The sequence below is a fragment of the Bufo gargarizans genome, chromosome 7, assembly GCF_014858855.1.
Source record: "Bufo gargarizans isolate SCDJY-AF-19 chromosome 7, ASM1485885v1, whole genome shotgun sequence".
NCBI lineage: Eukaryota > Metazoa > Chordata > Amphibia > Anura > Bufonidae > Bufo > Bufo gargarizans.
In genome coordinates, this window is record NC_058086.1 from 187,896,493 (window position 1) to 187,924,198 (window position 27,706).

Consider the following 27,706-nt stretch of genomic DNA (forward strand, 5'->3'; position numbering starts at 1 on the left):
GGGAAGAGGGTATGCAAATAAGCTTTTAGCAACCCATTCACCGTAGTCTGTTGCCACTTTTCTCATGAGCAGACATTTCTTCCCACAATTATATGGAAACCAGCTTTGGCATAGTTTCTGACCACCACCATGTCCATGTGCCAGATTTATGTATTTTTTTCTAAAAGCTCCATGTCCTCCTTACAGATGACTGCCACCATGGACATGGGGAGACTGTTGACAGCCATAAGCATAAGGCACGGAGGCTTCAGCCCCTAAGAGTTCAGGAAGCATGCCTGATATAGCTTACTGGTTATCTTTGTGACCTTGAAGCCCATGTCAATCAATCAAGGAACTTGTAGTCAATTCATCTGTGATTGTACCATTGGAGCATTATGTGACAATTGCCCCTGAGGTGGGCTCGGGTCCTACGTCACGGGTCCTCTTAGTTTAAAGGCTGCTGTTCAGTGGAATGGGGCCATGCAGAGGGCCACTTCCTGGCTCACCACACCACCAACACCTCTGTACTGCAACCCTTCTGGGATGGACATCACATCTTATCTGATTTGCAGGCATACTATGATTCCATAAAAGTGTGATCTCTGACAAAGATACCTGGCAAATGTTTTCATTTCTCTTCCAGTTTTATCTTCCACCATCACATGGAAAGATTATATAGATTTGACTCCTTAAGCAGCTACAACCACACATTCTTCTTCATATCTCACCAACTCTATGGCTTCTCACACTATGTCCTGCAGGGAGGCATCTTCCTCTTGTCTCATATATTGTCCTAATGTGGTATACATACATGGTGAAACTCTATAGTGCGACCATGAATTTGTGACAGAGCAATGGATTTGTGTCAGGCACTGCCACTCACAACTTTAGATCATTTTTTGGTTTTGTAGCTATAAAAAACTACTCAACAACTCATCCATTTCTCTGTATTCAGGTGTAGAATTTCTTTCTCATATTAATGATGGTCATAAAGAGGTTCAGTGTTTATAGAGTCAAATAGTTCAATGATGGCATTCATAGTTTTCCTTCACTCATAGGGCAATGCTAGTGGCCTCCAGGGGTGCACCTAGCCTTTCTGCTGCCTGAGGCGAAAAATGTGACGGTGAAACATTACATACATCTCTACAAAACATACAGGGTAATACAGGGCCACTTACCTCTTACATCCAGTGACATCTCTGATATAGAGGTTCTCTTTCTCTTCTCCATTTAGACCAGACCGCCATGATGATTTCTTTCAGCCATCTCTTGTCCCTGTAGAGTTTGACAACTACTTTTCCATCCTCCTCCCCACCTTCTGAAGACCCAATCCTGCCACCTCTAATACTGTGCCCACTGTGCTTCCCAATTCTTTACTGCAGAAACAGATAATAACCCTGAAAATACTTATATCATACAGATAGTTCCCCTTCAATAATTATTGGCACACAGTGCCCTAAAACATAACTGTGCCTAGTAAGTAGTGTCCCTGAAACTCATAGTGCCGTAAACATAGTGTCATCCAAAAATAATAGTGCTAAGCTAATACTTTGCCAGGGTGCCTCCCCATGTAACAATCTTCCAAAAAGTCCCACCAATAGTAATAATTTTCTGCCAGGGTGCACTATGTGGTAACTGAATAGTAATAAAGTCCCTCATTTTGCCACCAGAAGTAACAATGCCCCCATAGTGCCCCAGTAGTAATAATTCCCCCTATAATGTGTGCAAGTCCAAAAATTACCCCTAATGTTTGCCAGTAAAATTATTCCCCCTGCAATCTGTGGCAGTACAAAAATGCTCCCTTATAATGTGTGGCAGTACAAAAAGAAACCCTTTTAGTGCCCTCTGTAGAACCAATGTCCCCATAGTGGTCAGCTTTAAATGTGTGCCAGTACAAAAATGCTCCCTTATAAAGTGTGTCAGTACAAAAAACTCCCCCCTTTTAGCGCCTCGAATAGAACGGATGTCCCCATAGTGGCCACTCTATAATGTGGGCCAGTACAAAAATTCTCCTTTTTACCGCCGCAATGTCCCCATAGTGCTTTCTCCAGTTACAAACTAATCACCCCCCCCCCCCATCCCATTGTAGACCAACAGCATGCTGCCAAATGGTTATTTCACTTTAAAACACTGCCACTCCTAGTTAATGTCACTATTAGTGATCCAATACGCTTGATCTTAAATTATAGTTCTGGAGGCGAACACCACTCTTCACTGGTCTTAACTCCACTCAGCTACCCACAAGGCTTCAGGGAAAACCAGTTCTGCACTGCCGACCAACTTCTTTGTTGCTTCCCACCTACTGGATCTCACTGTGCAAGCGGCAATGCAGACTCCATTACTAGCGCTCACTTCTCCACAATTATAGCTATCTTCTGGTGAAAGACATGCTATTTTATAGGCTCTACTAACATCTCCATCCAAATATCACCAGTGCCTAGAGAGGAACCAAAATCCTGTTCACAAATAGACATAACAAATAATGCACCATGTACACCCTCCTTAACCCCAGGCAGTCTGCCCTGAAAACGGAGCAAAGAACATACACAACAGTTACATCAGTAAATCATGAAACTGTAGAGTTGTGTGACGAATAGTTTTTTTGTCGGACAAGCTGTAGTTTTTGTTAGTACTATTTTTGAATATGACTAATATAAGGCCACGTTCACACCTCCGGTTTTCACATGACATGTCCGCATTTTCCACGGACAGCACACTTACCCATTTATATATGTGTGCACATGTCACTATTTTTTTAATGACCGTGGGTCCATTTAAAAATCATGGGGGCATGATCTACTTTGGTCTGTGATGCGGACCAGATACGCCCATTGAAGTCTATTGGTCCGTGAAAATCATGTTGCATCCGTTTTTCACTGACCACTGATGGGAGATGTTCTGGAAAATAATTTTCAGCTGAGAAGTGTCCATGGAATACGGATGACCTGTAGGGTATATAATGGACACATGGACTGCAGTAGCCCAGATATCAGCATCGGCCATGTTCCTGCTGCCGATGCTGCAGTTACAGTAGCAGTTAGTGTTGAGCGAATCGGAGTTCATGCACTAGACTTGGATCTGAATTTCAAGAAAAATATGATTTGCAGCGAAGCCAAATTTCCTTGTGCTCCGTGGTAGGGAATAGATTTTCCCTCAAATGGTGGTAAAATGAATAAAATCATACTTACCGTACCTCATCCATTTGAGCACGAATAGGCTACTGCGGCTATCTTGCTCAAAATCTCGTGCAGGGTGACATATGACATCACTACGCCGGCTGACGTGATGAAGTCATCACACACTGTACAAAATTTTGTGCTTGATCCTCAAGCAAGATGGTCGCGGCGGCCCCTTCGCGATCAAATGGATACGGTAAGTACAATTTCAGCTTTATTTTTTAATTAGCAAACACTAAAATGATTTAAAATGTGAAAATCAGGGGTTTGAGCAGCTCTCACCTGCCAAGGATTCCACTGATGTAGCGCGGACCGGCTCCTTCACCCGAAATAGGAGAAATATAAATATGAAGAAAAAAGGGATTGGTTGGTCCAGCTTGGACCAACCAATCCCTTTTTTCTTCACTAAAATGATTTAATATCAACGATGAACGCGGCATCTGAGTGGTTCTATTATGGGGGCGGCGCAATCGTCATTCCCTGTAATTGCACACGCTATTTACAAAGAAATGCGCTTCATGACGAAATTGAACTTTAGAGGACTTTGCTCAGTACCCACAAGATCAGTATAACATACTGTATATATCTGTCAGAGCGCAAGCTGACCCTTGTCCATAATGGAGTTTTAAGAGGTTAAATCCATCTGTAAAAAAAAGTATACATAGCGCCCATACAGCTGGTTTATAGAAGACATTAACATCTTCACTTATCCCTTGGAATTGAATTTTGAAAGGTACAATGTTGGCAAAAAAACAAGGAAGAAAAAGGAAATAAAAAAACGAAAATAAATGAGCGGTGGTGAGAATGGAAAGTCATTTCAGGTTGATTTGTGTACTGCATCTGACTGATTGATATGTTATATTTATTTTATTTAATTCATGAAACCCAAGAAACTGGAAAATTTTGTAACATCATAAATATCTGGTCTTGTAAATGCTAGATTATTAAAATACCGTACATTGCAAATGTGTTGAACAAATAAGGAAAAAAACAGAACAGGATTGAGACATACCAGATACTCAACAGATATTTACTTTAGGGATTATTACTATGTTCTGCCAGATAAGAGTTTAAATTGTGCAACATTCACATAAAGAGGCACATCGGACAGGATAGAAGCACAAATAAAAACATAAGCCTTAAGGAAGCTTAAGTTCAGATCGCGAGTGTAGTCAGTATGTGGACTTTGATGGTCACTGTTCTCTGCCTGGCAACCTGTATTAGTAATGCTGAAGACTCATGTCCAGGTGAGTAATCTCTAATTACGGCAAAAATTATCTGCCAATTTTTGCCAGCTAAAAACTTCCAAACCAATTCTTCTTCCAGTATCAGTAATATTATTAGTAGTAATACAGGACATCACTGAACTCTTCAGGACTGGGCTCAACTAAAATGGCAAAATTCTTTAAATAAAATTACATTCTGCCTTTGAATCCAGAGGAAACAAAGCAGGCTGGTTTGAGATCTGCATTTATACAAACAGGCAAATAACTCGAGTTTGTGAGCGTTCGCGTGTTTTGATGTTCAAGTGTGTGTTTGTATTAAGTGTGTGTTTGTATTAAGTGTGCGTTTGTATTAAGTTCAGATTCAGGGACTTTTGCACCATATTGTATTTTTTATTTTTTCTTGCGTAATCCCCATTTAGTATGTGTTCCATTATTGACAGTGCCGTCCACTGCACATCTTGTCTTATGTATGCAGTCCTGGAACAGCCGTTTGAGGGTGCATATCTTTGTTCAAAATGTGAGCAAATTACCTGTTTGGAATCGCACATCGAGTATCTAATCGGGCGAGTTTCAACACTGAGAGGCATTGACAATTTGGAACAGAGTTTGCTGCTCACTGAGCAAGCACTCTATGGGGTAGATGTGGGGGAGGGTGGTAGCGAGGAGGCTCAGGAGAGTGAGGTAGCTATCTGGGTAAAAGTTAGAAAGCGGGGTAGAGGGAAGAGTGCCAGGGAGGCTAGCCCTGATCTAAAACACCCAAACAAGTTTTCATGTTTGGCAGATGAGGGGGGTGTCAGTTCAGAGAGAGCACTGCTGCAGGCGGACCCTTCCTTTGCCAGTCAGGGGAATGTCAGCTCCAGTAAGCAGGGGACCAGGAGAGCAGGGCAGGCCAGACAGGTGCTGGTAGTGGGAGACAATATGTCATAGGGCAATCTGTCACAAAGACCGGGATCGTCGAACGGTGTGTTATCTTTCTGGCGCTCGAGTTCGACACATCGCGGATTGGGTTGACAGATTACTGGAAGGGGCTGGAGAAGATCCAGCGGTCATGGTCCATATCGGAACACAAGACAAAGTTAGAGGTAGGTGGAGCGTCCTTAAAAAAGATTTTAGGGATTTAGGTTAAAAACTTAGGGCATGTACCTCAAAGGTAGTATTTTCGGAAATACTACCGGTACCACGAGCCACACAAGAAAGACAGCAGGAGATTAGGGAGGTTAACAAGTGACTCAAGAACTGGTGTAGGAAGGAGGGGGTTGGGTTCCTAGAGAACTGGGCCAACTTCTCTGTCGGCTACAGGCTGTATCGTAGGGATGGGCTGCACCTCAATGGGGAAGGGGCAGCTGTGCTGGGGGAGAAGATGGCTAGAAGGTTGGAGGAGTGTTTAAACTAGGGACTGGGGGGGAGGGGAACTACATTATAGGATGGGAAGATAGTGCAGATAGAGACCAGGGGCGAGGTAATGGGAGGAGGGACTAGAACAGTTCAGAAGGAAAGGTGTAGGGTAAAAAATATACATAAACCTCTTAATTGTATGTATACTAATGCCAGAAGCCTGACTAATAAAACTGGTGAACTGGAATTAGTGAGGAGGACTATGACATAGTGGGAATTACTGAGACATGGCTGGATGATAGCTATGACTGGGCAGTTAATGTACAGGGTTACAGTCTGTTTAGAAAGGATCGTCAAAAAACTGAGAGGTGGAGGGGTCAGCCTTTATGTAAAGTCCTGTCTAAAGCCCACAGTCCGAGAAGATATAAGTGAGGGACATGAACATGTGGAGTCACTGTGGGTAGAAATACATTGAGGCAAAAACAATAATAAATTATTAATAGGAGTTTATTATAAACCACCTAATATACCAGAGTCCACAGAAAATCTACTACTAAACGAGATAGATGAGGTGGCAGATCATAATGAGGTGGTTATTATGGGGGACTTCAACTACCCAGATATAGACTGGGAAACTGAAACTTGTATATCTCATAAAGGAAACAGGTTCTTGGCAATAACCAAAGACAATTACCTTTCCCAACTGGTTCAGGACCCGACTAGAGGGAAAGCCATACTGGACTTAGTATTAACCAATAGACCTGACAGAACAACAGATGTGCAGGTTGGTGGACACCTGGGAAATAGTGACCATAAAGTAATAACCTTCCAATTATCATTCAAAACAGTGTTTCCTCATGGAGGAACAAAAATATCAAACTTCCAAAAAACTAAATTTTGCCAACTAAGAGAGGCCATAGGCCTAACTAACTGGGACAAAGTCCTCAAAAATAAAAATACAGCCAGAAAATGGGATATTTTTAAAAGCATCCTTAAATCTAATTATGAGAAGTACATACCTTATGGCAATAAAAGGTTAAGGAACAAGAAGAAGCCAATGTGGATAAATAGAACTCTAAAGGAAGCAATAAATGACAAAAAGAAAACATTTAAATCACTAAAACAGGAGGGCAGCGAGGAAGCACTGAAAAACTATAAGGAAAAAAATAGAATATGTAAAAAAAAATACAAGCAGCCAAACTAGAGACCGAGAGACTAATTGCCAAAAAGAGCAAAACTAACCCTAAAATTATATAAATTGTAAAAAGTATAAATGTGAAGGTGTCGCCATCTACAGAGTAATGAGGGGGGAGTGGCAGAGAGAGATGAGGAGAAAGCAAAGGTATTCAATATTTTTTTCTCCACTATATTCACTGAAGAAAATAAACTGTTAGATTAAATACAGAATGTAAAAGTTAATTCCCCATTAACTCAGGAAGAAGTACACCGGTGTCTTAAAAAGATTAAAATAGACAAATCACCAGGACCAGATGGCATACACCCCCGTATCCTAAGAGAATTAAGTAATGTCATAGCCAGAGGGGCGAACATCATAACCAGCACAATGCTTTTGGGATGGAACTACTGGACTTTGTTCTGAGTCACAATGTGTTTCTCTTTGACCGCCAAGTTTTCCACCAGCTCAGGGGAGTTGCGATGGGTAGTCCGTGTGCCCCAACTTACGCAAATCTCTACCTGGGCTGGTGGGAAAGAGAGGTTGTCTTTAATGAGGATATGGATCAGTACACGTCATCGATAATAATCTGGATTAGATATATCGATGACGTGTTTTTGCTGTGGAAAGGGACCAAAGATCGCTTTATCCAATTTGTAGCTGAGCTTAATATCAACCAGCTAGGTCTGTTCTTCACGTCAGATATCAATGAACGAAAAAATCACGTTCTTGGATCTGACCATCTCTGTGGGAACAGATAAAAAGATGACTACAAATCTGTTCCACAAGCAGACCTCCACGAATAGCCTGCTACGGTGGGACAGTGGCCACCCACTAGCCCTCAGGAGCGGCATTCCCAAAGGCCAGTACCTGAGGGCTAGGAGGAACTGCTCGGAAATGAGGGACTTCAAGGTGGCCGCAAATGATCTGAGGACCCGGTTCACGAATAGAGGTTATCCTCAACATACGTATAAAGGAGGGGCACTCAATTATTTGAGAACTCTGGGCAGCAGATATAATGGTATTTATTAATAGAACGCCTCATATGCATAAAATTGCATCAAGAAAACTCACGCAGATATGCATAAAATCGCATCAAGAAAACTCACGCAGAAATAAAATCAATCAATTAAAATCACATCAAATAAAAACAACTAGATAAATGATGAAAGGTAGTAGGGGAGGACTAAGTTCCAGTGCTCTGATATAAGCCAAAGGATAGCACTCCTCGTGACCATAGGCCTAGTGTAGCAAATAAGAGTGGTGCAATAGAGAGAATATGAGCCTCGTTAATGTCCCAGTAAAAATAGACTGTGTTGCAGATGGTCCCTTTGATAGACAGTCACTCTATGTTGAAATATGTCGGTCTCATATAATAGATATACTCCACGACAAACATTAGACTGGTGGCAGAGAAATAGATGGCATACAAATTAGTTTGGTACGTTACCACCACGCTCTAGGATGTCAGTTGCTTCTTTCTACTGCTGGCAAAAAGAAAAGTATTGTTGTAATTAGCATAATGAGTCCTACCAGGTAGTATGTCAGTTTTAATAGGGTTAGTCATGCTGACAGAGGCTCTTTAAGATAGCTGTGTAGCCTCAGGAGGAAGTACAACGCGAAACACGTGTTGGGGTTGTTTTGAGGCGCCATACTGGGTCTATATTACTTGTGTGTGCAGTTTTGTATATCAATTTGGATGTATGTCCTGCTTTACTTGATTATATCTTGCTGTTATTATTGTGTCATTTTTTGACCACATATTTGGTGCCTCATCTGTGGTCTGTGTCAATACCTTATATTTGTGTTTTAATTGTGCATCATAATAAAGTATCTTAAATTTTACAATTATATATGTAGAGTGCATTCTTTATTGGTGTCGCTAGTTTGATATATGCATCTACATGGTTTCCAATGGGTCCTATGTTTATGGGTTTGCAGTTTTGGAAGCCAAAACCAGAAATATAAGTTATATCTGCCCTTTATACTTTCTCTCCTTTTATGATCCACTTCTGATTTTGGCTTTCAAAGCTGCATCAGGAAACCTGACCGTGTGGCCGTACCCTAAATGTCTACATTTTACATCATCTATTATCTTGAAACATCTTACTTACAGAAGTAAAATATGTGGCACTTGGAGAAACTGAGAAGTTGACTATTCTCCGAGGATGTCCTGGTCTGCCTGGACCACCTGGACAAAAAGGAGAAGCCGGTCCATCAGCAGAGAAAGGTGAATATTTATGAGCAATTAACTATCGGGCTAGGATAACTGGAACCAGGGCCTTCGTGTTGGTTGATATACCGTAGATAGATATGAGACAGACAGATAGGATAAAAACAAATAATTCCTGTTTTTGTTTCAGGACCCAAAGGAGACCCTGGAAAGGTTGGACCTGCAGGGCCGCCAGGTTTGCATTCAGATAACAAGGGTTTATATCATAAATAAGGCTACTTTCACATCTGCGTTGTTAATTGGGATTTAAACGGATTTGGATAATACATCCAGATGCATCAGTTTCAGCAGGATCCTGTTGTTTTAAATGGAAACTGAACAAACCGGATCCAGTATGAGTCATTTTAACTCAATGGGCTCCGGATCCATTTTTTTCTGCTGGATCTCAAAAGCAGAATTGAAACTCAGATGTGAAAGTAGCCGAGACTGTTTGTTGGCCGGTACCTCTAAATTATGTGTATCTACAATATTTTACATGCACTGTCCTCCACCTGTAAAGAGATTACATTGCAGTTGTAGCAAACTTTATATTGAGAATGAATACAAGTCATTGGAAAGGTCAAATTATATTAGGGGGTTGCTCTTTATTGCTCTTCTAACCAGAATGAATCCACAAGTGTGAGTGAGCCTGTCATATCCTCTGCGTCTCCAGGGGAATTTCATATTGCCTATTGCCCCGCATGAGCGGTCAGTAGAATACAGGCGCTATTTACACCCTCCTATATAATATTTTAATGCATGGCTTGGCTTGCACAGATTAAAGGGGTTATCCAAAACTATAAACTGCCTGCCCCTTACACGGAATATACTTACCAAGCTCCCTGCGCAGCTCCTGGTCCCCACACCGCCGCTGCTTCTCCCAGTGCGCCTATAAAAACATCCGGGTAACGCTAGGGAGGCTCGTCCCTGTCCCCGCCTGCCATTGCCTGCGCCCCCCCCCCCAACACCAGATGTTTTCATCAGCGCACTGGGAGAAGCAGCGGCGGCGGTGTGGGGACCAGGACGGCGCAGGGAGAGGGGTAAGTATATTCCATGTGAGGGGCCCGGCACATGGGGGGGCAGTTTATAGTTTCAGATAACCCCTTTAATGGTGTCCATCCACATCTAACAGTTGTCAGTATCAGCATTTTCTTTCGCATTAATTCCAGACACAGCAGCAGTATACGTCTCCGTGTCCCATGTACTATAGAGACCATTAAAAGAAAATGAAATATATGTTTCCTATAAGAACATCGATATACGGTAACACATCCTGCACAGGAATATGGACCAGTACTCACTGCTGTATTATTTATTACAGGATCTGCCGGTTCTCCTGGATTAAAGGGACAAAAAGGTGAGTGAATTGACATAATGCAAAGAAAAAATATTTTGTCTAGAGATTGAGGGAGATCTATCAGAACTAGTGCAAAGGAAAAGTGGTGCAGATACAAATAATAACCAGTCAGGTTGCAAATTGTATTAAAAAAGAGAGGGCTGGAATCTGATTGGTTGTTATGGTAACTGCTCCACTTGTCATCAGTTTTATTAATGAAAGGATCAGAATCGATAAAAAAAAAAACTCATTCATCATCAATTTTCTCATCAAAGGTTATATCAGTGAAAGGGGTCGCCCCTTGAAAAATATTCAAAGTTTTTCAAGCCAGCACCTGGATCTGAATACTTTTGTGATCGCATGTAATTCAAAATGTAGTATATCCAGTGAGTTATTCACTGAAATCTATCTGTATAGCGCCACCTGCTGTTTGTTCTTTTTCTAATTTCTCTGTCCTGCTCACTGAGATGGCCGCACATGCTCAGTTTCATCCTTCAACTGCCACCAGCTGTATTCGAAAGAACGCATCCTTGAGAGATCCCCCATGAGCTGTCAGCTGGATATAAATCTAGCAGAGCAATGAATGGGGAGATCTCTGGATCCATGTGAGGTACAGGGCTGGTTCTAGCTTTGTTAGAAAGAGACGTGTACTATACGATGTCTGATTTTATTGTATTGCGTTAATCATGGGATAACCCGTTTAAAGTAAAAACAATTTTAAAATCTGTGTCCTTTTTCCAGGAGAGAAGGGGGAACCTGGCTCCTCAGCTCCAGCATATGGTGAGTCTTGAAAGTCTTGGGTAATAGAAAGTTTTGTTCTGTACATTTATTCAGTTAACCCTTTGGGGGTTGCTGATACATATACATTCTGAAAATATCACAGCTATACCACTGGTGTCCATAGGTTGCAGTGACCATTTATTTCAAGGCAAAACACAATTTTCCTTTGGTTATATTTCACTTTATATTTAATGTCCACCTTCTAAAATCAGGTCAATTTCAGATCAACATGCTCATTCAATTTTGTCAATACACATGTATATTGTCCCGCTGGCCACAAGGACATGCTGCCAGTGACCGTTCTCCTTAAATAGGTTCTCCAGGTTCAGGGCTGAACCCGGATATAAGCTATTCATTCTTTTGCTATATATGAGTAGAGCATCGGAGCATTTCCTTGCTCAGATGCCCCCCCCTCCCTTGCCTTGCGCTGCATTGCGCAGGACAAGGTCTGTTTGCTTACTGCTGGTGAAGTACCGCGCTGCTCCTCACTATGCTAGGCGGAGACTTCCACCTAGCAGGGAACCTGGTGACATCACCGACACAAATGAGTGGCCTATAGCGCTGCCCTAGGCTGTTTTGGAGGTGGGTACTATGCAAATTAGCATAATTCCCACCTACAAAACAGCCTCTGGCAACACTAGAGAACACCCATTTGTGCCGGTGATGTAACCAGCTCTCTGCTGGGCGGAAGTGCTCCACTTATATGTAGTAAAAGAATAAAGAATTGCTTATATCCGGGTTCATCCCTGAACCCAGAGAACCCTTTAATCATTGAGCAGAGAACTTCATTAGATCATAAAGAGAACTATGCAGTCGTACAGTAGCTGCACAGTCCTCCCTATCCCCCGTGCACTCAGCTATATGATCAGTGCAAGAAGGAAACAAACTTGGCGTACATGCCTTGTACCACATTTGTTAATAGTTTTAGGCATTTTTAAACACTTGTTCCACTTAATACGACAAGAGGTGTGGTTTTAAACGGTTGTCCGAGATCATGAAAGATCTTGAACGAACCCTGCAAATGCAAAAAATAAAAAAAATCCAAAATACTCACCCTTTGCTCGGTATCAGGAAACACTGTGGCCCTTAAAAAGAAATCAGCACAGCATTAGGTTACAGCACGTTCTATGAGAGCATTCGTTGGAGAGAGATATCGGTACAGGAGAAGAAAGAAACGGAACCTTTGAGATGGCGCTGTCAACAGGAGTCGGAAGCAGGTAAGTATTGGTAACACAATACTGTTTATTTACAGTCGACGCGTTTCAGGGGCGGAGAGCCCCCTTCATCAGGACAATATACAATCAGTATATTGTCGTGATGAAGGGGGCTCTCCACCCCTGAAACGCGTCGACTGTAAATAAAAAGTATTGTGTTACCAATACTTACCTGCTTCCGACTCCTGTTGACAGCGCCATCTCAAAGGTTCCGTTTCTTTCTTCTCCTGTACCATTTTGGATATAGAGTATTCAGATTTCAAAATCAAAATGGTATTCGGTGGTGGGACCTTTTTTTAAAGTGTCGAACCCAACGTCACCTTTAGATCCAGGTGAAAATTTATATACAACATATTGCAGTAAATCTTCAATTAAACTACGGATGTAGCAGAGTTAGCACACATGATTTATGAGACGTGTTATCTAAACTAAATGCGTTAAACACCTTCAATTGCTTTTCAATGGCTTTTGTTTCAAGATAACGCGATGAGTTAAGAAATTTAAGAGTTTGTGTGTTAACCCTGCTACCTCTGTATATATGACTGAGCTCAGCGCCTCGGGCTTTATTCTTTTGAATTGCAGTTTTAGGATAAGACAGCATTCTTCATGAATACATTGTGACTACATTATCAATACAATAATACATTTGCAGTGGTCTAATAAACCAGAGGACACAGCATATCAGCTGTTATGTGACTGCAATTTGGTGATTACATTACTGGAACCCCCCCCCCCCCCCATCACACATGGTAATGTGTCCTCCCAAATGGAGTGGTGGTCGAGCATGTGCACTCTATGGAACTGCTGGACATCTGTTCTCTGCCTCTCTTCAGCAGTCCCATAAACTTTGAATGGAGCATGGGTACGCGTACTTGACCGTCCCTCAATATAAACAGGGGACACGGCACCACTGTTCTTGTGATCGGTTGGATCCTCAGTGATCAGGATAGTTATCACTTATTCTATGGATAGCCGATAAGTTGGTATTGTGGGACAACACAATATTCATTGTATCTCTTTGGACAAGCCCTCAAAAAATACTATCTCTTCCAGCTCATCGAAATTGCAAGGAACTGCGAGACCAAGGGACTTTCCTCACTGGTTGGTACAAAATATACCCAGATGGCGAGAATCCGCTTACAGTCTTGTGTGACATGGATACAGATGGAGGAGGATGGATTGTAAGTGATAATGCAGCTTTAGTTTTTTTTTCTTATAGCAAATATAAAGCGGCACCTGCACCCCCAAAGTTAGAGTGGTGCTTGAAAGTTTGTCAACGCTTCAGAATTTTCTCTATTTCTGCATAAATGTGACCTAAAACTAGATCAGAGTTTCACACAAGTTTTAAAAATAGATTGAGATAAGCAAATCAAAGAAAAGAGTCAAGAATATAAGACTTGGTCATTTATATATTGAGGGAAATTATCCAATATTACATGTGTGTAAGCGACAAAAGTTTGCCAACCTTTGCTTTCAGTATCTGGTTTGACCCCCTCATGCACAAAAACTTTAGCTAAACATTTTCATTAATTTCATTGATGCTGCACATCGGCTTTGAGGAATTTTAGTCCATTCATCATTACGAAGCAACTTCAACTCTGTTATGTTAGGTGGTTTCCTTCCATGAACTGCTCGCTTCAGGTCCCTTCACAACATTTCTATTGCATTAAGGTCAGGACTTGGCCGTTCCAAAATGTTATCTTTATTCTTCTTTAACTATTCTTTCATAGAACCACTTTTGTGCTTATGGATGTTTTCTTGCTACATGACCCACGTTCTCCTGAGATTCAGCTTCTGAATTTATTGTTCTATCAATAGTGGCCATCCTGGCCCAGATGCAGCAGGACAGGACCAAATCATGATACTTACTAAACTGTATTTCACAGGTGGGATGAGGTTTTCTTTAAAAGTAACTTCTCATTTAAAGGCAATCGGTCACCACATATCTTGAAAATAAACCTTCTCAATGTCCAGAAGTGCGCTTGACAGCTTTTTCCAAAGCTCTTGGTCCCATCTTCATACATGCCCCCAATGCAAAGAAATAAGTGCTTTAAGTTTCTGCTAATTAGCCCCTTGGTGCAACAAGAGTGTTGCACCTCATTGAACTTGAGGTTCCACCTATCTTGTTTCCAGGCCAAGCCCCCATCACTGTGACTGACTGGGCCAAGCATTGAAGATGTACTCACCTGGCCCTGTCAGTCACAGTGTTGGAGGAGTGGCATGGAAATAGGATGAGTGGAGCCTTGGGTGCAACAATGTGCAAAGGTAATGCCCTTGTTGCACCATGGGGTAATTAACATAAATCTAAAATGCGTATTTCTCTGGATTAAGAACATGTATGAAGATGGGACCAAGAGCATTGCAATAATCTGTCAAGCACCCATTTGCACATTGGGAAGGTTTAAATTCAAGGTATGTGTTAACAGATTCCCTTTTAAGAAAAAAAATTCTGATTTGGGCTTTGCATTCACAAAACATTTTTCCAGTAGCCTTCTGGTTTGTCCAGGTGATCTTTAGCAAACTGCAGACTGGCAGCAATGTTCTTTTTGGAGAGCAGATTTCTCCTTGCAATCCTGCCATGCACTCTTTTGTTGTTCAGTGTCCTCCTGATGGTTTCTTCGTGACCTTGCAGAGTATTACACACCTGGATCTTTGCATGATCTTGGTTGGTCAACCACTCCTGGGGAGGGTAATATTGGTCTTGAATTTCCTCCATTTGTACACAGTCTGTCTGAATGTGGATTGGTGGAGTCTACAGAGGACTTACAGTATGTGAAAAACTGATGAAGTTTTACATCAAATTTATACAAAATTCTGAAGGTTTCACAAACTTTCAAGCACCACTGTAGTCTTATTTTGTCCCTGTTGATCCAAACATTTATGAGGGTCTTCTTGAAAGCTGCTCCTACAACCTGGTTGCAGGTCCCGAGTAGTAGTTGCAATGAGCCAACCCTATTAAACCAGGCATGATGCCTGTTGAGGTTGATCTGGCTAACTAAAATAACACCATTATTATGTTCTTCAGAAGGGCCATTACTGTGTAATACTTGTTTTTATTTTCATACAAATGGGCTTATTGGAGCACCAAGTGGTGGGCCAAGACCCTCGAGCACTAGTTCTTGACCTCCCTGCTCTTCCTGCCACTCCCCTATCATATTGATTGAAATAGCCAGGCATCTCACCTGGTCCTGTAAATCTAGTAACTGTCATGTTGCCTGCAGGATCAGCGCATGCACAGAGCATGTGCTTCTGCTGCCTAAGCAGCTCAGATGCCTACTTCGCATTGATGATGAAGTCTTAAGGTGCACAAGGATTGTGATGTCAGTATATCCCATGTCATAATCCTCCCCACAGATCTGGACGTCATCGCCGCATGCAGGCCCGTCGCTAACAGACAGGCAAAACAAGCAATTGCTTGGGGCCCCGAGCTGGCCCGGGGCCCCAAGCCCCGATGCTTGTTTTGCTTCCTTTAAGGCTGCAGCCGCCTGAGCGCTCTATAGAGAGCCTCAGGCGGCTGCAGCACTCCTGGTTACCACGGCGGCCGGCGGCGAGCTGCGTCTGCCCGGAGAGAGAGGACAGACTCGGGGCACTGGATGTTACCATTGGACAGCCGGCTCCCTATCATTGGGCTTCCCCCCAGTAAGTGTCATCCCGCCGCCACTCTCTGCTCTGTTATTACTGTGTACATAACGCTGGGCACTGCCTGAGCTAAGCTGCAGCAGTCCGCTGTGTGCACGGGCTGAGAGCGGAGCCGGGCTCCGGTACCTGTGCTCTCCATCCCGGTCTCCGGGGAACGGCACCTTTTATAATAGGTGCTGTTGCAGCCGGTTTAACGGGCAACCCCCCCCCCCTTCTTCATCTCTGCCGGCAGCGGAGGGGTTAATATCCACCTGTCTTCCCCCAGCTTACAAGCCCATTGGACGCTAGCGACTTTTCCCTCTGGCAGGGCGACCTGTCAATCAGGTGACGTCACAATACGCCTGTTGTAACTGTAAACACAGCGCTCCTGTCCGTGCCCCGGTCAGTCCCTCATCCCTTCACCTACCGTTCCCTCCGGGCTCTGTTGCCCCTGCACACGCCGGGCCACCTACCTGCAGTGCAGACCTCATCCCACTACAACCCATCAATACAAGACAATTCATTGAGAAGCGCCGGGCAGGTGACGTCATGTCCCCAGTAGCAGCACTTAAGAGTGGACACTTAAAAAAAAAAATACATTTTGAATATTAGATGGTGTTTGTTGTGCATGATCTGCTCAGTTACCTATTCCATGGCTACAGTATTCGGTTTGTTTATTACAGGGTAGTCACGCAAGGTGTTCCCATAGCGATACTGTATCCTGTAAACATTGTACGTCAGCATTCACACTCCAATAGGGCAAGAAAGTGGGATCCTCATATAGGGTTCACCTCGGTATTACGGAAGCTCGCCTACGTTAGAATCTGAGGGCAGGTATAGTTGTATCTTGGTTAGTTACTGACTTTCACCAGTTGGGGGCTCACTACGTCACGCGGCGGTGGGTCTATTGGGTTACCATCGTGTCACGAATTACAGGATCAAATTTCGATATACGGATTCATATTAACTACGTTCTATTTAGGGTAATTGTACATTATAGCAGAGTGAATCAACTCATGGTATATTCTGAAGCATTTCCATGTCTGTCACGAATTTAAATCCTGTCACGACTACAGGTTGCATAATAATGACTGTCACGTCTACAGTCCGATATAAGTCCTGTCACATCTACAGGCCAAATTTGTCACGACTACAGATTCATTTAAGTCCTGTCACGTCTACAGGCATGGGTGCTCCAATCTGTCACGACTACAGATACGATTCAAGTCCTGTCACGAAATCAGGCTCATACTAACTGGTCCGGCAGACCAGTTTAGCCAGAGAAAGAAGGGGGGGGGGGGGGGGGGTTGCCCACTATGTCAGGCCTCGGTAGTATCTCACCGCCACATGTCATGTACAACATGTGTGCTGGTGGTGGGTCAGTAGTTGGTTCATCACGCACAATCAGTTGGATTGCAGTAACACTTGGGTGCTATACTGGTGTTGGGCAGCATGTAACCATGATCTGCACCCAACTATTATAATTATAATTGTAATTCTCTTAGTAGGTATGTCTCGGGAGTTCGCCGAGGACTAATCCTTATCCCGCGGAAGCATGGATTTGCAATCCGACAGAGGTTCTATCCCGTCACTGAGATCATGGACTGTTCCCAAGATAACGGCCGAACTATGGCGGAGAGGGATTCCGTTTCCAGCTTCGGCTAGGAAAGCGGAACTTTTCCATCTCCTCTGGTTTGGATACGATCCAGACAGCAATCACCCAGTTACATGCGGCCATTAATACCATGGCATCTTCCATGGCAGGTTTCCAGGCTAGGCTGGAGACAGTTGAAGCCAGTTCAGCAGTATCTGGCTTGGCATCTCAGAGACCAGCCACATCTACCAGTACGCAGTCCAATGTTTATGGTGGGTCTGGTTCTACTCCATCTATTGCACCTTCTCATTTTATCCCAGCAAATATTCGTCAGGATATCCTCGAAAGCAAAGACATAAATCTAGCATCATTACTTATAGCAGCGCATGAAGCCCCAGATAACAAAACCATTACATGTGGGGAGGTATCAGTGGTCCTTAAGTCTAAAGATGTAAGACTTAATAGGAAATTCAGCATAGCAGAATTCGTCCTGGCAGTTAGCCTTTATTGCAACGTCATTTGCACTGTGAGCCCGCATAAAAGTGAAGAACTGGACCTCTATTTGTATAAGGTGGTAGAGTTAGGTCATAAGTATGGTGGAACAGCTTTCTATGACTACCACCATTCATCTTTTTCAGCCAAAGCTGCAGCCGCGCTTGCGCAATTTCAACATACAATTGATTGGTCGAACCTCGATACCAAACTGTTCTGTCGACATTTTGCGGGTCTCAAAGCACCGTCATGTACAATGTGTAATTCATATTCTCATACGGCAGGATGGTGTTCCAATATTACTAACCCTACGGAAACAACTCAACCCAGGAGTGCCCCCGCCCTTCAACTAGCAGAACCACGTCGGGTTTAGACAAGCTGGGTCAGCCAATCAAATATTTAGGCAAAGCACAAATTTGCAATCATTTCAATTATAGCCAATGCAGATTGTTACATTTGTGTGCAATATGTTTCAGGGCCCATCCTCGTATTACATGCCCACAAAAAGGTAACAACCCCACATGACTAAGCCTAGTCAACATAGATCTCTTGAGCATATTATTGGACGGCCACCCGGAGCCCGCGTCCAATATGCACTCAACGGTCTAGCTGAAGGTTTTCACACAGGTTTGCTGGCCCTCCCTCAGTCGAATTATGAGTGCAAAAATGTATTATCAGCAGTCAAAGATCCCGAGGCAATTTCTCAGCTGGTACAGTCAGAATTAGACCAAGGCTACCTGATTGGACCATTCTCGCAACCTCCATATGACAATTGGAGAGTAAGCCCTGTAGGAGTTGTAACCGGCAAATTAAATTAAAAAAAGATTAATCTACGATTTGTCAGCCCCACATTCATTACAAATCCCAAGTTTAAATTCACGTATTCCATCTACAGAATTTACCATGAAATATACATCTATCGACGAAGCCATAGAGGTCATACTTAGTCTCGGGCAAGGGACTTGGATGTCAAAGGCGAACATAACAGACGCTTTCAAACTACTCCCAATTCAACCTGAATTGTGGCGGTGGCATGGCATTAAGTGGCAGGGGCACTATTATTTTGCAAACAAACTCACATTTGGTTCAAAGTCCAGCCCTTGGATCTTTGACCAATTCGCCAGCATTCTTCATTGGGTTCTGGGAAATACCTTTCGTGTCAACCATGTAATCCACTACCTAGATGACTTCCTACTAATAGAACCCCCGACAGTAGTTCCCCAGGATTTTCAAGTATTACAGACAGTTTTTGAAGATCTCGGTGTGCCTGTAGCTCCTCATAAGTTAAGGGTCCTGGTACTTCGATCACCTTTCTTGGGATCTGTCTAGAACCTGTTAATCTGCAAGCCAGTCTTCCAATGGATAAACTGCACAGGATTAGGGAGGTGGTGCATAGGTTCACTCAGTTTAGAGTTACAACCAAGGCAGAGCTTTAATCTCTATTGGGTATGTTGAATTTTGCAATACGCATTATTCCCCAGGGGAGATTTCATTTCCAGACTTCTCAATCTGCTTCCCCAAGCTCAGGAGCAGGGTAGTATGGTGCTTCAAGACCCAGAGGTTTTGGCCGATCTGCACATTTGGGATAGATTCCTGTCTCAATGGAATGGAGTCTCCTTTTTCGTTCCGGTTGTGACTAGTCGATCCCCCATAGTCCACACTGACGCCTCGTCCTCGGTTGGGTTCGCAGCCATCAATGGTAGCTATTGATTTGCAGGTGCCTGGCCAAAGGAGGTCAGAGAAGCACCAGGGTTCACTCAGTGTTCATCGCTGTTTGAGATTTACCCTATAGAGGAGGCTGCACAAGAATGGGGAGAACAGTGGAGGGATCAGACAGTGTTATTCCTGACCGATAATTTAGCTGTGTCCGAAATTTTGATTAAGGGGAGGTCAAGTTCCAGACACATTATATCATAACAGGAGGCAAACTGAAGCGCCCTGCAATCCTCGGTGGTGGAAGGACATGCGCCAAACTGCTATCTGCCTCAGGCCAAGCCGCCACTGCATTTACCCAGTGTGCTATTATGGAGATATAACGTCCTTGACCGTGCTTACTGGTCCACGTATCCGTAGTGAGGTGCACCTTGCCACAGATGGTGTTGCACAGTGCACACCTGATTTTGTTCCCCACTAGGTTGTGCAGGAAAGGGATGGCTCGCCTGCAAAAGTAGTGGCGGCTGGGCATGACGTACTGTGGGACAGCCACCGCCATAAGGCCTTTAAAACTCTTTGTCTCCACCACACGGAATGAGAGCATTTCAAAGGCCATTAATTTAGAAATGCTGGCATTCAGGGCCAGGGATCGCGGGTGGGTAGGGAGGTACTTCCTCTTCCACCTCAGTGTTTGGGAGATGAGAGCTGAACACTTCCGTGGGACATTATGGAGATGCTTGGTGACCCAGGTGGTGGTGTTGCTGGCAGATCCTCTGTTTGCGGGTTGGCAGGTGGCACTGTCACTCCAGAGGTGGATGAAGAAGCCGAGACTGCAGCAGAAGAGGAAGCAGGAGGAGCCAGAGACCTTTCTTGGTTTTTGAGGTGCCTACTCCACTGCAGCTTGTGCTTTGCACTTAGATGCCTGGTCATGCAGGTTGTGCTCAGGTTGAGAATGTTTATGCCTCGCTTCAGGCTCTGATTGCACAGCGTGCAAACCACTCGTGTCTTGCCATCAGCACATTGTCTGAAGAACTGCCATGCCAGGGAATTCCTTGGAGCTGGCTTTTGGTGTGCTCGCTCCCTTGCTGCAGTGGGCAGTAGCAGGAGTACTGTCTAGGGGATCGCCGCTCCGCTTTTGCACCCTGCTCCCTCTTCTGTTGTGCTGGTGGCTCTGTGCGACCACAGCCTCTTCCTCCGAACTACACAGGTCACTCGCATGACCTTGATTCCATGTGGGGTCGAGGAACTCATCGTCCTCCACATCATCTTCCACCCAGTCTTCACCCCTGCCCTCCTTTTCAGTCTGCACACTTTCGAAAGTCCTAGCAGTTGGCACCTGTGTTTCGTCATCATCCGAGACGTGCTGCGATGGTCCTCCCATGTACTCATCTTGAAACATAAGTGGTTGGGCATCGGTGCACTCAATCTCTTCCACTTATGGGGCAATGATAGGTGAATGGCCCTGGGAAACCCTGCCAGCAGAGTCATCAAAAAGCAGAAGAGACTGCTGCATGACTTGGGGCTCAGACTGCTTAGCTGATTTGCAAAAGGGTGAGGTGAAAGACTGATGGACATCGGCTGCAGGTGCCAACTCTGATCTTTCAGCAAGAGACTGGGTGGGACACAATGTGGAGGAACTGTCGGAACTGTCAGCAACCCAATCTACTATCGCCTGTACTTGTTCTGGCCTCACCATTCGTAGAGCCGCATTAGGCCCGACCTAATACCCCTGCAGGTTCTGTCGCCTACTCGCACCTAAGAAAGGTGTTTCACTTGTGCGTGTAGTTGGCATAGACCACCTCCTCCTCCTGCAACAGGAGCTCCACCAGTAGCACCACGACCTGGGCCACGTCCTTATTTGACACTTTTCTCATATTTCTCAAATTTAGGATTTTGCCCTAAATGGGTGTTTAATTAATAGCAGAATAGAACGACAGTACGTAAAGATTGTATCTCACACGTACAGATGCAGACTAGGCCACAATTAAAATTTTTGCCCAAAATTGTTGTTTTTCAAATAACAGAATAGAACCACAGTATGTAAAGTGTGTATCTCACACGTACAGATCCAGACAAAGCTACAATTTCGTTTTTTTGCCCCAAATTGTTGTTTTTCAAATAACAGAATAGAACCACAGTATGTAAAGTGTGTAGCTCACGCGTACAGATCCAGACTAGGCCGCAATTTAAGTTTTTTGCCCAAAATGGGTGTTTGTTTAATAACAGGATATGACAGCAGTATATAACCCTTGAATTTCACAAGGGCTGTAAAATTGTGTATTTTGCCCAAAATGGCTGTTTTGGGAATAACAGAATAGAACCACAGTATCTAAAGTGTGTATCTCACACGTACAGATGCAGACTAGGCCGTAATTAAAGATTTTTGCCCAAATTGGTTGTTTTATTAATAGCAGAACAGAACCACAGTATGTAAAGGGTGTATCTCACACGTACAGATCCAGACTAGGCCGCAATTAAAGATTTTTTGCCAAAATGTGTTTTATTAATAGCAGAATAGAACCACAGTATCTAAAGGGTGTATCTCACAATTACATATGCAGCAAAGGCTGCAAAATTAAGTTTTTTGTCCAAAATGGGTGTTTTTAAAAACCCAGAAAATTATAGCTATATTTCTAGCTTAAATTGCACACTGACTAATCCTGCAAAGGCACCAGATGTTGGATATTGCAAAAAAGGGTGTTTTTTTAAAACCAGATTATTATTATTGCAGTATTTCAAGCTTGGATTTGAATGTCACAAAAACACATATGCAGTGCTGGTGCACTGACCTCGCATAAAATGGTCGCCGCCACCGCCCACCTAACTGACGGATAAAAGTTCTTTTTCTCTGTCACTGGGCTCAGGGCAGGGTATAAAGATTGTGCACTGCACCCACACAACTAAATCTATGTAAATCGCTGAGCTCAATTGGAGTTCTAATAACAGATTCTTTCCTATTCTCTCCCTCACAGCAGCAGCATCCTATCCCTACACTAAGCACAGCAGAGTGACGTGCGGCGCTACGTGACTCCAGCTTATATAGAGGCTGGGTCACATGCTGCACTGGCCAATCACAGCCATGCCATTAGTAGGCATGGCTGTGATAGCTCTGCAGCCTTTCAAAAAGCTCTAAGAAATCGCCAAACACCGAACCCGAACCTTTACTGAAATGTTCGGATCCGGGGTCCAAAAATCCTAAAGTTCGGTACGAACCCAAACTTTACAGTTGGGGTTCGCTCAACCCTAGTAATAATGGACAAATATCCACCTTGAAAGGGCGACCCAGCACTGCAGACCTAACCCTCTATTTTCCTTATACTTTCCTACCTACGGGTTTCATCCGAGGGCCAGAAAAATATTTCAGAGAAAAGTTTCATTTGAGGTCAGAAAAACAGAGGTTTAGCAATATGTCATACAGACTGACAGTTCAGGCCAAGAGCCTTTGTAAGCATGAAACCATGACTGGCCAAAATCATGCCACCAGTGGAAGGGGGTATCTGCAAATGTTTGGTATGTAATGTTATTTAGCACTGTACAGCTAGTATGTCTAAACATGAGCCAGGTGTGGCCAGGATTAACCACCTGGCCCAGCCCTCTCTGGAGTTTAGGGTGTGGGCTGGCCCCCCTTCCTAGTTCCATTGTTATCCAGTTAGTCTAATGGAGAGAGGAAGGAAGTAGGGAGCAATCTCCATGTGCTCCTCTCCTCCAGAATCCAGTTACAAACCCAGGGGCCTTCGGTACCTTCACAAGCTCCAGAGGATGAAAGAAGGGAAGATCAGGAGGATTTGCATGGCTACAGTGTGCAAGTCAGCAAGATAACGCAGCATAAAGCATTCCAGACCCTGCTGCCAAGAGGGGTAACTTGTTAACACACCCTCTACACTTCAGATTAGTGGACACTACAGCCACGATTGCCAGATAGTAGTCGCTAGCCAAAGATCCCAGTAACAGAGCAAAAGAGAGTAATCTGAGGGCCATTGCTGCTAACTACTTGCTTAGCTCATGTTTGGACATATAGGAAGTATTTACACTGTGTACAGATTATTGCTGGATGTACTACAACTTCTATTTTGTACACAGTAAAGAGAGAGACTTTCACTTTGGTTAATCTGGCCTGGTTACTGACACCAAACATTGGCAAGCCCAGTCTTGCACCCACATAGACATTTAACATCAGGGTCACCCCCAAACTACCATCAGGCAGGGTAACTTATGGCTACAGGGAGGGTCCCAAGGGAATATAGATTGCCCCTCCTTCACTGTACTGACCCCAGGTAGCGACGGCCTGAAGGAGTAGACTGTGACACATCCTCCTCAGAGCTACAAGCGCCTCCTCAGGGGCTCGCTGCACATGTCTCCACAGATAGTGCTGAGTCACATATTATATGGTTCAAGGTAAAAGTGACCTACCCTGCCTATTCCATTGAAATGTTTGATTCTTTCCATCTTTCAACTCTTTAGGTTTTCCAGAGACGTTATGATGGCAGTGTGAATTTTTTTAGAGAGTGGAAAGACTACAAGCAAGGGTTTGGTAACCAACTAAGTGAATTCTGGCTGGGAAATGATAATATTCATCACCTTACGTCTACAGGTAAGGAGTTCTTCACCTTCAGAGCTTTGTCATTATGGTTCACAATTCTGTTGATGCCTATCATGACACGCTAGTTACTGCAGAACTGCAAATCTCTACACTCGCTACCCTTAAAAGACACCCAGCTCAGTATGTATGATCTGCTAGGACTTCTTCATCCATGCACTGACTTTGCACGTGTTTGACCTTTTAGGAACTCATCAGCTTCGAGTTGATCTGACAGATTTTGAAAATAATTACACTTTCGTCACGTATGCTTCGTTTGCACTATCAGGAGAAGATGACAATTATAAGCTGAACATTGGCGCTTTCACTGGAGGCAGTGCAGGTAAAGTCTTTTCTGTCCACAGAGATACCCACGAAATGATCTCTTATGGGACCCAAAATCTAAAAACTCTGTCAAGGCTTTTTATTTCTAGCATGAATAGTGAAGCTGGGCCTTGTACAGCATACTACATTTATTTGAATGCCCTCAATTTAATGAAGCACTTACCCTGCAGAGGCCGGTAGGGGTGGAATCAGCCAATGTGCAGCCCCCACGACAGGAAAAAGCCGCTCTGACACAGTGGTTTACCTATTGTAGAGGCAGACCATGCGATTGCTATGGGGCCTGGAGGTTGGGGTGGCTGGCGATGAGCTGCTTCTCCACCACTAGTGGAAGCACAGAGCATAGAGATTGTACAGCTTTCATTGATTTCAGTAGTAACTGTATATATTCCAATGCACGGAGCTCCCCCTTGTGGTGGCTGCAGGCAGTCAGTTTTATAATACCCTGTGTGAAGGGCTGCAGGAGAGAAAGTGATGGTAGTGTTCTGGTGCAAACTACATTGAGCAATGTGATATTCAGAACGAGGGCCATGTTTATAAACAGCTGTTCAACTTTGTCAATCATAGTAGTCAGATAAAGTGGGTGAAGCAAAGGGTGATTCTTTTTCATTACATTTTTTTATAAAAAATTTCCTCCTCTTAATTTAAAAAGAAAGAGGTCAGATATCTGGGGAGTCGGCTTTATATGACATGTTACCTGGGAGAGTTTGATGCACATGTACTGTGGGGAAGGGGCTGCCCATACTCAGTTTTGCAATGAAGCCCCATCAGATCTGTGTACGTCCCTGCTCTGGCATAAAGTTTTACCCCAAGTCATACACTTGTTCATGATTGCACTTTTTTTTCGTAAAACAGTTTTTCTTGCACATAAAAAAAAAAAAAAGATTTCCAGTAAGACCGCAAGGGTGTTTTGCAGCTGCGCTCTGATTATTGTTCCTTTTTTTCCCTGCATGCAGGTGACTCTCTCTCTTATCACAACAATCGCCCTTTCACAACCAAAGACAGAGACAACGATGAATATCCACAAAACTGTGCGGTATCGTTTAAAGGTGCTTGGTGGTACGGAAGCTGCCATAACTCCAATCTGAACGGGCAGTATCTGAGAGGAAAACACGCCAGCTACGCGGACGGAGTTAATTGGAAAAGCGGGCAAGGGCAGAATTACTCCTATAAAATAACAGAAATGAAGTTCAGGCCAGTTTAATACATACTGTATAATGTGAACAGAGACCTTATGAAGGACGTCATTGAAAGATTAAATTACTGTGTGTGACGTATAATAGAACCAGGTCATAAGGGTCAAGTCTGTGATCTCGGACCTCCACAAATTTTTAGCCTACAAATAAAATAGTACATATTGTGGTGTAAAGGTGTTTGTCTTTGTGTATGATGCGCCCAGAATTCGTAAAACAACCTTTTATATGGCTGATCTGTATATGCATCCTCATATATAATACATAACTTCCTACAATACTACTATACGTCGTCCTCCGTTTTCTCTACCACTAAAACTATTACCTTAATCTTTTATACATAAACCAGCTTGTCGCCATATTGAATATTGAGCTCCTCGGCCTAAATGAGAAGAAATCCTGTCTGAAGTCATTACACTATAGGGAAGGGAGTACAAACTCCGCAGGTAGACCATGCGGCTGCAGTGGGGCCACTGGGGAGGGGGCCCGGCTCTTGTTGACCCCATCCTCTTTCATACATTACATAGCACAGAAGAGTTATTATCCTTATAGACGCCGTGCAGAGTATTGTAGAGGTATACATTTAGGGAACAGGTCTATGGTTCTGTACTGTGACGCTGCTGTGTGCATGGGTCCTAAAAACAACATAGATCCTTATAGACTAAGCAGAATTGCTAATTTTGGACAGTGGAACAGCCAGATCAGGGGGTCACCACCAATGAGCCCAGGTGAGGCGATCACCTCAGGTAGCACCAGGTAGAGGGGGCAGCGGAAGGGCCATGGGCATTCAGCGCTTTTATTGTGGAAAAAGGGGTTAGGTTAAGAAATTGGCATGGGGGGGGGGCACCGTTTTAGTTTTCGCCTCAGGTAGCAGAAAGGCTAGGTGCACCCCTGAGCCAAATATAAGCCTTCATGCACACAACTGTATTTTTCATGTGCTACTGTATCTGCATTTTTTGTGGATAACACACTGCCCCATTTATTTCTGCATTTTTGTGGATCCGTGTGGCCATTCCACAAATTATAGAAAATACGTATTATACACTAATGAAATGGCTCAGACTATGGGAAAAAAGAGGGTGCTCTATCTAAAGGCTCACCCAAGCCCATAATGAAGGATAAAATAAAAATATGAAAAATGATAGGCACACCCCTCAATGAAACTGACACCTAATGATATTTCACAGAATTTATTAAGTAAAAAATTATAATACAAATATGTAAATATGTAGCTAAAAATAAATGAATGATGAAATGAATAAAAAAAAGCTCCTAGGTATATACCATTAATTCATAACAGTTCATAATAATTCAGTATTTCATCTATCTAAAAAAGACTTGATTTCATTCATATTATTTGACATTTTAGAATATGTTAAAGGGGTTGTCCGGGTTCAGAGCTGAACCTGGACATCCCTCCATTTTCACCCCGGCAGCCCCCCTGACATGAGCATCAGAGCAGTTCATGCTCCGATGCTCTCCTTTGCCCTGCGCTAAATTGTGCAGGGCAAAGGCATTTTTAGGAGATCCGGTGACGTACCGGGGCTCTCCATGGGGCTGACAGGAACCCCAGTGACATCACCGGCACTGATGGGCGGGATTTAGCTCTGCCCTAGCCAGTAAAACGGCTAGGGCAGAGCTAAAGCCCGCCTCTCAGAGCCGGTGACGTCACCGAACACACTGCTGGGCGGAAGTTACCACCCGGCAGTGTGTTATTGAAAACAAAAAAGCATGAGATGCTCCGATGCCAGCCTCAGGGGGGCTGTCTGGGTGAAAATAAGGGTATGTCCGGGTTCAGCTCTGAAC

The 27,706-nt window shown here is 43.7% G+C and overlaps 2 protein-coding genes across 3 annotated transcripts in view; one reads left to right on the forward strand and one right to left on the reverse strand.

Moving 5' to 3' along the window:
• LOC122944087 (ficolin-1-B-like) overlaps positions 1-27,706 on the reverse strand; it is a 257,588-nt gene that overhangs the window by 166,530 nt on the left and 63,352 nt on the right. The gene's annotated exons all lie outside the window — the stretch shown is intronic.
• On the forward strand, positions 4,253-26,184 carry LOC122944088 (ficolin-1-B-like). Of its 2 annotated transcripts, none has more exons than XM_044302312.1 (9): positions 4,253-4,402; positions 9,007-9,120; positions 9,254-9,298; positions 10,424-10,459; positions 11,180-11,218; positions 13,486-13,613; positions 24,251-24,380; positions 24,655-24,708; positions 25,664-26,184. In XM_044302312.1, the coding sequence occupies exons 1-9, from the start codon at positions 4,333-4,335 to the stop codon at positions 25,909-25,911; spliced, it is 864 nt and encodes a 287-aa protein (XP_044158247.1). In that variant the 5' UTR covers positions 4,253-4,332; the 3' UTR covers positions 25,912-26,184. The 2 variants fall into 2 exon arrangements, with proteins under 2 accessions (XP_044158247.1, XP_044158246.1); XM_044302311.1 differs by having other exon boundaries at positions 24,574-24,708; positions 25,664-26,177.

Excerpts from the sequence above, each read along its gene's own strand:
- LOC122944088 (XM_044302311.1), top strand. The coding sequence starts at position 4,333 with ATGTGGACTTTGATGGTCACTGTTCTCTGCCTGGCAACCTGTATTAGT. Across the intron at positions 4,403-9,006 it reads TGCTGAAGACTCATGTCCAG|AAGTAAAATATGTGGCACTT; the intron begins GTGAGTAATCTC and ends TCTTACTTACAG. Across the intron at positions 24,709-25,663 it reads TTTCACTGGAGGCAGTGCAG|GTGACTCTCTCTCTTATCAC; the intron begins GTAAAGTCTTTT and ends CCCTGCATGCAG.